The 11,877-nt window shown below is 47.9% G+C and overlaps 1 protein-coding gene across 1 annotated transcript; it reads left to right on the top strand.

Annotated features, from left to right (window-relative positions):
- The first annotated feature begins 6,251 nt into the window (after positions 1 to 6,251).
- SMIM33 (small integral membrane protein 33) lies at positions 6,252 to 10,274 on the top strand. The gene is made up of 2 exons (XM_036281670.1): positions 6,252 to 6,275; positions 9,885 to 10,274. Exons 1-2 carry the CDS (start codon positions 6,252 to 6,254, stop codon positions 10,272 to 10,274), a joined length of 414 nt encoding a protein of 137 aa, XP_036137563.1.
- The last annotated feature ends 1,603 nt before the right edge of the window (positions 10,275 to 11,877 follow it).

The following is an 11,877-nucleotide window of genomic DNA, read 5'->3' as shown; positions in this document are numbered from 1 at the left end:
GAGCAATATGGCCACCGTCCTGCGTGGCAGCAACTCAGCAAAAGCTCTGAGTGCCCTCCAAACCCCGAGTGTCCCCACACAGTTCCAGTCCAGTCTGCCCTCCCTCTGCCGGAGCCAAAGGTGAGTGGCTGTGGCTTTTTTAGACTCTGTCCCGGCTCTGCGCTGTGGAGCTGCCTGGGAGTGTAACCCGAGGGCACCGCTCCCAGCTAAGGCCGCTGCCGAGCTGCGGACCGTGGGCTCCCAGCCCCCGTCTCGCGCCTTCGCAATCCTACCAGGATCGAGTCAGTGTCCCTGGTTATATGGACCTTGAAAGCTGCTTTTCTGTTGGTTTTTCCTGTAGATTTGTCTGTGTTTTAGTTGTAATTCCAGTTTGGTTCTGGGAGACGGTCTGTGTAGCTCCGTTCACTCCGCCGCCATTTTAGAATCCCCCTCTGCCTGTTTTTTAATTGGGTTCTTTGTCTTCCTTTGGTGCAGTTGTATGAGCACTCTATATGTATTGGAAATTAACCCCTTATCTGATATGTCATTGGCAATTATGCTCTCCCATACAGTGGGTAGCCTTTCCGTTTTTTGTTTTTTTTTATCCTCACCCGAGGACATTTTTTTCATTTTTTGTTCAGGTCGAGTGGGAGGGAAAGAGAGAAATAGAGAGAGAGAGAGAAACATCGATGTGAAAGAAACACGTCAAGTGGCTGCCACCCACACAACCGACCAGGGCCGGGGACAAACTGCAACCGAGGTACGCGCCCTTAGCGGGAACCGAACCCGGGTCTCTCAGGACCTCAGGCTGACGCTCCAACCGCTGAGCCAAACCGGCCAGGGCAGCCTTTCCGTTTTGATGATTGTATCTTTCACTGTGCAGAAGCTTTTGAGTTTGATGTAGTCCCATGTGTTCATTTTCTCCTTTGTTTCTATTGCCTTAGGTGATGTGTCAGTGAAGAATGTTCTTCATTACTATTATTTTTTTTTAAATTTTATTTTGTATCCTCACCCGAGGACATTTTCCCATTTTTTTGTTCAGGTAGAGTGGAAGGGAGAGAGAGGAACAGAGAGAGAGAGAAACATTGACGTGAAAGGAACACATCGAGTGGCTGCCACCCGCACGACCGACCAGGGCTGGGGACGAACTACAACCGAGGTACGTGCCTTTAGCGGGAACCGAACCCGGGTCTCTCAGGACCACAGGCTGATGCTCTAACCGCTGAGCCAAATTGGCCAGGGCTATTACTATTATTTTTTTAAAAATGTATCTTTATTGTTGAAATTATTACACCATCAACAAATCATCAAACAACAAGTGCTGGCTAGGGTGTGGAGAAAAGGGGACTCTAGTACACTGCTGGTGGGAATGCAGACTGATGCAGCCACTATGGAAAACAATATGTTGTTTCCTCAAAAAATTAAAAATTGAACTGCCATTTGACCCAGTGATCCCACTTCTAGGAATATACCCTAAGAAGCCTGAAACACCAATCAGAAAGAGTATATGCACCCCTATGTTCAGAGCTGTGCTATTTACAGTAGCTAAGATCTGGAAACAGCCCAAGTGTTCATTAGCAGATGAGTGGATAAAAAAGCTGTGGTACATGAATACAATGGAATACTATGTAGCTATAAGAAAGAGAGATCTCTTACACTTTGAGACATGGAGGGACCTGGAGAGTATTATGCTAAGCGAAATAAGCCAGTCAGAGAAAGACAAGTATCACATGATCTCATTTATTTGTGGAATACAATGAACAAAATAAGCTGATGAACAAAATAGATCCAGAAACATGGAAGTAAGGAATAGACTGACAAACCTAAGATGGAGGAGAGGTGGGGGTAGGGGGTGGGAAGAGATAAACCAAAGAACTTATATGCATGTATGCATAACCAATGGACACCGACAACAGTGTGGTGAAGGCAGGAGGGCGGGTAGCAGGAGCGGGGAGGAGGATGTCATTAGGGGAAAAAAGGAGGGACATCTATAATATTTTCAACAATAAAGATAAATAAATTTAAAAAAAAGAAAGTATTACAGATGTCTCTTGTTTTTCCCCCATTGATACCCTCTTCCCCACTCCCACCCTGCCTGCCTTCATCACACTGTTGTCTGTATCCATTGATTAGGCATATATGCATGTAAAAATACATTCTTTGGTGTAATCTCTTCCCATCCCCCCCACCCCTTCCCTCTTATTATTATTTTTTTTCCTCACCTGAGGATATGTTTTGAGAGAGAGAGAAAGGGAGAGGGAGAGAGAAACATTGATTAGGATCAGTTGCCTCCCATAAGCACCCCAACCAGGAATTGAACCTGTGACTTTTCAGTGTACAGGATGATGCTCCAACCAGCTGAGCAACACCAGCCAGGGCCCAAGAATATCCTTCACAGCAAAAGGGTCCAGTCCAGAATCATTCGTTGCATATCTCTTTTGTCTCCTTCAATCTGGGACAGGTCTTCAGTCTTTCCTTGACTTTCATGACCTTGACATTTTTAAAGGTTACAGTTCAGTTATTTTGTAGAATCTCCCTAATTTGGGTTTGTCAGACATTTCCTTGTGATTAGATTTGGGTCATGCTGTGTTCCTCTCTTTGCATTCTTTCAATTGGTGCATGATTTTGATTGGTTCCATTACTGAGGATGTTCATTTGATCACTTGCTTAAGGTGGTGTCTGCTAGTGTCTTAGTTTCCTGTGGCTGCATACAAATTACCATAAACTAGTGACTTAAAGCAACAGAAATGTACTCTTTCACAGTTCTGGAGGTCAGAAGACAAAATTAAGGTATTGGCAGAATCATATTCCCTCTGAAGACTCTAAGGAAGAATCCATTCCTTGCCTCTTTCAGCTCTGATGGCTGTTGGGCATTCCTTGGTTTGTAGCTGCATCACTTCAATCTCTGTCTCTGTCTTCATATCACCTTCTCTTCTGTGTGTCTCTTCCAAGGATACTTGTCATTGAATCTAGTACCCGTCTGGACAATCCAGGGTGACCTCCTCATCCCAAGATCCTTAATTTAGTTACATCTGCAAAGACTCTTTTTCCAAGTAAGATAACATCCAGAGATTCTCAGGATTAATACATGGACATATCTTTTTGGAGACCACCATTCAGACACTATAGCCAGTTTTCTCCACTTCAGTGTTACTCTTTTCCACTGTCTTTTTTTTTATCCTCATTGGAAGACATTTTTTTTTTTTTTTTGCATTTATCTTCAGATAGAGCGGGGGTGGGGGAGAGAGAAACATCAATGTGAGAGAGACACATGGAGTGGTTGCCACCCACACCACCCCAACTGGAGCCGGGGACAAATTGCAACTGAGGTATGTGACTTTAGCGGGAACTGAACATGGGACTCTCTGGTCCACAGGCCGATGCTCTAACCGCTGAGCCAAACCAGCCAGGGCCCATTTTGTCTTTTTTTTTTTTTTTAAATCCTCACCCAAGGATACTTTTTTCCATTTTTATCTTCAGATAGAGTGGGGGGGGGGGGCGGGGGAGAGAGAGAGAGAGACATCGACGTGAGAAAGACACATGGATTGGCTGCTTCCTGCACAACCCTACCCAGGCTGGGGATGAACCACAATCGAGGTCCGTAACCTTGAGCAGAATCAAACCGGAGACTCTTTGGTCCATGGGCCGATGCTTTACTGCTGAGTCAAACCGGCCAGGGCCTCTTTTCCACTTTGTAATTAATAAGCATTTTGTGGAGAAATACTTTGAAAGTATGTGAATATTACACATTACAATCACTTATTATTTTGATGCTCAAGTTGTCCCCATTTTGGTCACTGGGCACCCCTTCAGTCTGGCTTCTGTGTCTTTTTAACATGTCTCCATCATTCTTTGCCCTGGCCGGTTTGGCTCAGCGGTTAGAGCGTCAGCCCACGGTCCAGAGAGAGCCGGGTTCAGTTCCCGCTAAGGGTGCGTACCTCGGTTGCAGTTTGTCCCCGGCCCTGGTTGGTCATGCGGGTGGCAGCCACTCGATGTGTTCCTTTCATGTCGATGTTTCTCTCTCTCTCTGTTCCTCTCTCTCCCTCCCACTCTACCTGAAAAAAAAAAAAAAAGGAAAAATGTCCTCCAGTGGGGATAAAAAAACAAACAAACATGTCTCCGTCATTCTTTGAACACTTCCCTACTTTCTGGCATAACATGTTCCAGGTTCATCTCATGCTTTACCAGCCCCAGCCCTGTAATCAACTATTTCTCCAAGGAGCCCTACTTTCTTTTATTGGTATTTAGAAACTGAGATCTATGATACATACAGAGAACAAACTGTTGGTTGCCAGACGGGAGGGGGCTTGGGGGGTCTGGGTGAAAAAAGTGAAGGGATTAAAAAGTGCAAATGCACCCAGCTGGTGTAGCTCAGTGGTTGAGTGTTGTCTCATGCATCAAGAGGTCACTGGTTCGATTCCCTGTCAGGGCACATGCCCAGATTGTGGGCCCAGTTCCCAGTGGGGAGCATGAAGGAGGCAGCCAATCAGTGTTCTCTCTCATTGATGTTTCTGTCTTTCTCTCCCTCTCCCTTCTCTCTCTAAAATCAATAAAGAAAAAGTTAAAAAGAAGAAGAAGAAGAAGAAGAAGAAGAAGAAGAAGAAGAAGAAGAAGAAGAAGAAGAGCAAATGGGGCCATGGCCAGGTGGCTGAGTTAGTTGGAGCATCATCCCAAACACCGAAAGGTTTCGGGTTCCATCCCTGGTCAGGGCACATACCTAGGTTGCAGTTTCAGTTCCTAGTCGGGGCACATATGAGAGGCAATTTATTTATGTTTTTCACATCAATGATTCTCTCTTTCTTCCCCTTCCTCTGTCTCTCAAAAGCAATAAAAACATCCTTGGGTGAGGATTTAAAAAAAAAAAAATAAATAAAATAAATAAATATATATATATCCCAAAGAGCTAGCTTGCTCATTCTGCCATATGAGGACGCAGTAAGAAGGCACTTTACTGTGAACCAGGAAGTGGGCTCTCATCAGAGACCAAATGTGTTGGTGTCTTGATCTTGAACTTCTCAGCCTCCAGAACTATGAGAAAAAAAATTTCTGTTTATAAACCACCCAGTTCATGGAATTTTGGTCTAGCAGCCTGAACAGACTAATATACTTATTATATAATTTACCCATTAAAAGTGTACAATTCAGTGACTTTTAGTATATTTAGAGACTTGTGTAATCATCCCCACCAACAATTTTGGAATATTTTTATTATCTCACAAATCCCACACCCCTTACAAATCTACAGCCTGTAACAAGAGGGCTGGAAGTAGGGCGTGGCTGAAATAGGCTGCCCTTGCTCTTGGCTTACTCCAGTGACCCAGAGCTTAAGATGAACCCTGGGCCCTGGCCGGTTTGGCTCAGTGGTTGAAGCATCAGCCTGCGGACCAGAGAGTCCCGGGTTCGGTTCCTGCTAGGGGCACGTAACAAAAAAAAAAAAAATGAACCCTGGAAGTCAGCCAGCTCTCAGTGGCTCCCTATCCTGGCATCCTCCCGTTGGCCTGCTCAGTACATTCCCACAAGTCCTTCTCCTTCGGCTTCCTTTGCAGAATCCTAACCCTGGCTGCCTTCTGTGGAGACAAAGTGAGGAAAGAAGGACTGTTCTTTGCCTTACTTAGGTCAACAGGACCACTTCCACCGCCCCTGGGGAGTTGGAAAAGAGCTGTGACCCAAGTGTACAGAACTGAGTCTGGGAACTCCAGCCTGGAGGGGTGATGGTTCTTTTTATCTTTGGTCCCAGGACTCACACCTTGAAAGCCAAAACTTTTCTTCTCTGTGAAATAAGAGTAGATTCTTAATCATTTTAGCTCCCTGCACCCACCTAAGAGGCCACATGATAGCAAAAAGCCAAAAAGAGACAGAGGGAGGGAGTCAGTGAACACCTGTGGCTCAGAAGTACCTTCCCACAGGGAAGGGTCTCCTCACAAACCTCTAGTATTAAGGACGGGACAGGGATGGGGAGTTTGTCCAGGTCCTGGTTCTATTCAGCAAACTCTTGTCCAGCACCTGTGTGTAGTACCAGTTACTATAATAGACTCTGGGACACAGACAGGAATGCCTTGATGGAGTTCACAGGTTAGGAAGAAAAATAGCCCCCACACACCTGTAACATAAGACAAAGTGAGACAAATGTCAGGAGCAAGGTAAGAAACATACTGTACAGGGTTTAAGGAAAAGAGAAATCTACTTCAGTATAGTGGGCTGAAGAATACATTCCTGGAGGAGGTAACACTTGAACTAAGCCATAAAAGATGGTTAATGTTTAGATGGTGGGAATGGCGGAAGGGCAGCTCATAAAAGTGAGCATGGCAATGGGAAAGGGAAAGAAGGCTGGGACAATAACACAGTCCCTGCCCTGGCCGGTGTGACTTGTTTGGAGCATTGTCCTGTACACTGGAAGGTCACGGGTCTGATTCCCAGTCAGGACATGTACCAGGTTTTGGGTTTAAGCCCTGGACAGGGTGCATAAAGGAGGCAACTGATCCCAGTCAGGGTGCGTAGGGGAAGCAACCGATTGATGTTTCTCTTTCTTCCTCTCCCTTCCTCTCTCTCTAATATGCTCGGGTGAGGATAAATATAATAATAATAATCTGGTCCCTAACATGCCATCCCCTTATCCTTTCTCAAGCCCTTTAGAAGATAAATCCAGAACTGATGAGGGAGGGGAAGGAAAAATTAGCCATCAGAAGGATCAGAAATAAGGTTTTTGGACTCGAGGACTGGAGCCCCCGTGGCGGTGCCTGTGAGAGCAATGGGACATGTGTCTCGAGGAGGCAAATAGCAGGCTGAAGCTCTGGACTGTGGCAGGATCCAGATCCCCTCTGGCTGATGTCTAAGTGGTCCAAGGTGGGAGGTAGAGAATGACCACAGCCTTTGATCACATTGGGAAATACCAGCCTCCTAGTTGGCTTCCAGCCAGCCACTGGTCTCACTTTGCAGGTGAGGTCAGCAGCCCAGTGACCTGGGCTTAAGTAAGCGTGGAGGTCTGAGTGGAGTTCCTGAATGTCAGAGTGTAGAGCAGCTTGGCTGAGAGCCAAGGAATCGGGATCAAGTCACTGGGTAAGGGAATTGCTGGAGGTCTCTTGGTCTCCGGACTGGAATGGAGGGTGATATGTACACAAATGACAGAATGAGGGATGGCTGGTTCCACAAAGTTAGTTGGGACAAAAAAGTATCCTTTATAGCCCTGGACGGTTTGCCTAAGTGGTAGAGCATTGGCCTGCATAGCAATGAGTCACGGGTTCAATTCCAGCCAAGGGCACGTACCTCGGTTGCAGGTTCGTCCCTGGCCCTGGTCGGGGTCGTGCAGGAGGCAACCAGTTGATGTGTCCCTCTCATGTTGATGTTTCTCTCTGTCTCCCTTTCTCTCTCTCTCTCTTCCCCTCCCAGTCTGTTTGAAGATAAATAGAAAAATATCTTTGGGTGAGGATTAAAAAAAATTTTTTTTTAAATTATCCTTTAAAACTGTGTCCAGTTTAATGTGACTTAGACATATGAAAACATACACATTCTCAAATGAAGTTGCATTTCAACAAATACAGAGACATAGAGAATTCATATTTGTAACAACCAAAAAAAGGAAAAAAAAAAAAAAACAAAGAGAAAAGAATGCCTTTCATAGGAATGATAAACATCAAATTAAAAAAGATGGTTATCCGTGGGGCGAGAATAGGGAGAGATCAGGGAGTGGGACTTCTATTTTATTTGTAGAATTTTAGTTCTTAAAACATTTTTTGAAATAAATGTGACAAACTATTGAGATGGATAGAGCTGTTAGTTGGGCCAGAGAGATTTGGTATATTATAGTCTACAATTTCCAGTGTGCTTGAGATACTGCGTTTAAACGTTAATCAAAGCTTAGTACCATAGGAAATCGGCTGGGGTGGGAAATCAGTATGTCCTGGTGGGTGGTGGGGCTGGGCAGGGACGATGTCCAAGTGTCTGCAATCGGGTGGAGGAGGGGTGGGCAGGCAGACCCAGGCTCCTGAAGCTGTCAGGGAGCATGAAAGGAGGTGCCAAGAATTGAGATCAAGGTACTATCAGAGTTAAGAGCTGGTGTCAGTGTCGGCCCTATGTTCAAGGAAGTGAAAGCGAGGGAGAGAGCGTTGACAGTGTGTGTGCAGAGGGTGTGTGCCCTGTGAGCTCCACAGGACGTGGCAGCTCCTGGTAGGGGCTGAGCTGGGGTGGCAGGCTCTCCTTTGCCTAGCTAGCCACCAGTCTTGAGGGAGTCTTGAGCCGGGGAGACAATGCACCAGGTAGACTCTCCCCTCACACCCTCCTGCCAGGCTGGCTGGACCCCCTGCAGGGGCCCCTTGCCTCTCACCAGCCTCTGCTTCCTTTTCCTGGCACTTCCGGAGCTGCTTCCCCACTCCTTGCCTGGGAGCTCTGTGGCCTGGGCCCCAGACAGACTCAGAGTTTCCGGGGCGGGAGGTGGAGGAGTGGGGGGTGTTGGGCTTTCTATATTCTAATCTGTTGGGGATGGGACGGGGTGAACAGTGTGGCTGAGAGACTAAAGGGAGTGGGTTTGTCCTGGACCCCAAATGCCTACCTGTCAGAAGAGCCAGGCTGCAGGCTCAGAGTTAAGCGAGAGACTCCACTCCAAAGGGTCTGCTTCTGATGGTCCAGCTGGGGACCGGGAGACTAGGGAGAAAAGTTTCTTGAGCCTGTGATGACCTTGCCAGCTCTGGGGCTTATTGTTTGGAGGGTTGCAATCTTCACAGTCAACCCCCTATAACCCTGCACTAAGCAGGGTGGAGACAGAGAAAGGTAGGGGTCATGACCTCCAGCTTTAGGCAGAAGAACTCTGGGACCCTGAAAAAGGTCGAAACTGTCATGGCATATGGCATCTCCTCAATCTGTGCTGGGCAGAGCCAGGAATCCACACTGGGCATCCCCTCCCTTCTAGGCCCCTGAACCTGATCCTGAGTCCTGGGGGGATATTATGGATGAGGTATCCCCCTTGTCAAATTTCTGGGGTTCTTGTCTCCCCTTCTTCTTTCTCTTCCCCCCATCTCCATCCCTCTTCTATGTGCATAGTGGGAACCTAAGATGCTGAACACAATGACTCCCTTTTCTCAGGACTTTAAGAAGCAGTTGCCCCCCCCCGGCCAGTTTGGCTCAGTGGTTAGAGCGTCGGCCTGCGGTCTGGAGAGACCCGGGTTCGGTTCCCGCTAAGGGCATGTACTTCGGTTGCAGTTTGTCCCCGGCCCTGGTTGGTCGTGCGGGTAGCAGCCACTCGATGTGTCCCTTCACATCGATGTTTCTCTCTCTCTCTCCCTTCCTCTCTCTCCCTCCCCCTCTATCTGTACAAAAAATGGAAAAATATCCTCGGGTGAGGATAAAAAAAAAAAAAAAAAGAAGCAGTTGCCCATTGCCCAGGACATGGGACAGCAGCCCATAGTATGCTAAGATTCCTGACCCAGGACACAGGCTCCATTTGCGAATTAGGAGATCTTGGAAGAGAGGGCTGTGGGAGGGGACTTGCAGGACCAAACTCTATATGCCAGACTAATGAAGCCCTGCTTTATCCTTTTCTGAACAACTTTGTCTTCCAATCTCTGTTTCTTTTTTCTCTGTCTCTCTGTGTCTATCTTCACTGCTTTCTCTTTATCTCTCATTTTCTCTTTGTATCTTTCTTTCTTCCCATATTCCCTCTGTTGGTCTTTTTCTTTTATTCTCTCTGTTGCTATGTGTATATTTATCTCTATGTTTCTCTGTCTCTTTGTTCTGTCTTTCTCTCCATGTCTTTACTCTGTCTCTCTCTCTCTTTGTCTCTGTTTCCCTCTCTCTCCCCCCCTGAGGTTCTCTGTCTCTCTCTTTCAGTTCCCTGTGGGTATCTCTCTCTATTTTGGTCTTTTCCTGTGTGTATATGCCCATGTCACCTTTTCTCTCTGCCACTCCCCTCCTAGGCTGACCGCTATCCCTGGCTTTCTCCAGTTGTGAATGGCTCAGGGGGGCAGGAGACCCAGAAGCAGCTCCCTGAGGTGCTGAGTGGGGCCTGGGCACCACCTCAAGAAGATGGGCTGCCTCTGCTCACTGTCATCATCGCTATCTTTGTCCTGCTAGCAGTCTGCATTGTGGTGGCAGTCCACTTTGGTCCAAGTCTACACCAGGGCCATGCCACTCTTCCCACAGAGCCACCAGCCCCAAAGCCAGAGGGTGGCATCTACCTCATCCATTGGCGAGTGCTGAGCTCCCAGGACATTCATGAAGACACCCAGCAGGGCCCTCCTGTCTCTGGCTTCTGCCTTGTGCCAGATGGGCCTAGGCTCAGCATCGATGAAGTCACCTATCTGTAGAAGGAAGACTTTGGAAAGTAGGCCTGACCTGGCTCAGAACAAGAAACTGGACAGAGAATTAGGGCAGAAGCCAACTGGGACCCGAGCACCAGAGCTTCAGAGATGCACACGTGGACTACGCTGGAGCTGCCCTCTCAGCAGAGTACAGAGAACGCCTCAGTGTGGGCGGGAAATCAAGGAAGCTTGAGGGCCCTGCCCAGGCATGTGCTTCTGTGAGCATTCCCAGTGCCCAAGGCCACCCTTTCAAATCTACTCCCTCCGCTTCAGGGACCACCAGACTGCTGAACCTCCTTCTCCGAGTCCTACCCCTCCTCTCACTCCTAATCTCCTCTCCTTTGGGTTTCAAGGTAAGTCCAGCTTGGAAGATTCTACCACCTACCCTACCCCTGTGCAGGGATGTCAGAGGCTCCCTAGAGAGGCCCTGCCGCTCCAGCCCCCAGGTCCTGCGAGGGCCAGTCAGAAACTGCCAAGGCAAACAGCCCAGGGGTCTGCCTTCTCTGGGACTCAGGAAAGGAAGGAAAATCTGTTGCCCTTCACTGAGTGGGGGACATCCCTTTGGCTGTCAAGGCCCAGGACTTGATAACAATTTTCAAGACCCTTGCAAAGCCCCAAGCATCAATTATAGCTCCCCAAATTGTTTCTGAATGGCCCCCACTATTTTGGGGCAAGACTGTCTTGCCTTTCCATGATGAGATGGGGGAAATTTGGGAGTTCTCATTACTTCCCACTTTCTGTGTGCATGGGCCTGTTGGAATTAGCCTAGAATCTACCCCAGGAAATTTCCCAAATCTAGAACCTTCTGGCTGGTGGGAAAACAGGAAGGGAAAGGGAGCTTAATGGAGCTTGTCTAGGGGAAGAAAGGAGTGGGGAGAAGGCGTACAGGGGGAGAGACATGGAGGTTGGGAAGATGCAGGAGGCCAGGAAAGCAGAGCTGAGTCTCCCAGTGGCTCCCTGGGAGGCACCCCTTTCCCTGATACCTCTGAGCTTCATTCATGTGCAATCAAGAACATGCAGACAGACATTTATGGAGGGACCTCTGGGTGCTTTACCCAGGGAAGCACTGGAGGGCAACAAGTAAACCCTGAGGATTGCTCTCGGTGAGACCCCAGCATAGTCGGTGAGGCTTGGAAATAATAGAAGATAGAGGGACAGAGGCAGAGATTGTAATATTGCAGAGGGCTGGCTTGCCACCTTTGCGCTGATGAGAGGCAGCTATAAGGTTAATAGGTGCTCCTTCTTGAAGGCCAGCCCTGTGCTGGGTACTGGCTTCCTCCATGGGCCTGCAGACATTATACCGTTCACTCCTCATAACAACCTTGAGAAGAGGAGCCACTGTTATTCCCATTTAGGGGACATAGACACCCAAGTGGACACAGGTACTAAGGTGGAGCAGGATTTGAACCTGAGACTGTCAGACTCCACATCCTGAACACCGTGTTGGGGTCTGGATGGGTGGGGGAAGTCACGTTGGGAGGCCCTTGATTCTGGTTTCTAGGTGTAGGAGTGACTGGTGAAATGGAGGATCCTCAGGCCTTGAGGACAGAATGGCTGCTACAGCTAGGGAGAAGGAAGGACTGTTTCCCCTTCAATCTCTTGGCTCTGT

Source organism: Molossus molossus, unplaced genomic scaffold (assembly GCF_014108415.1).
Source record: "Molossus molossus isolate mMolMol1 unplaced genomic scaffold, mMolMol1.p scaffold_m16_p_4, whole genome shotgun sequence".
In the NCBI taxonomy this organism is placed as follows: Eukaryota; Metazoa; Chordata; class Mammalia; order Chiroptera; family Molossidae; genus Molossus; species Molossus molossus.
This window is presented reverse-complemented; position numbering and strand designations above follow the sequence as displayed.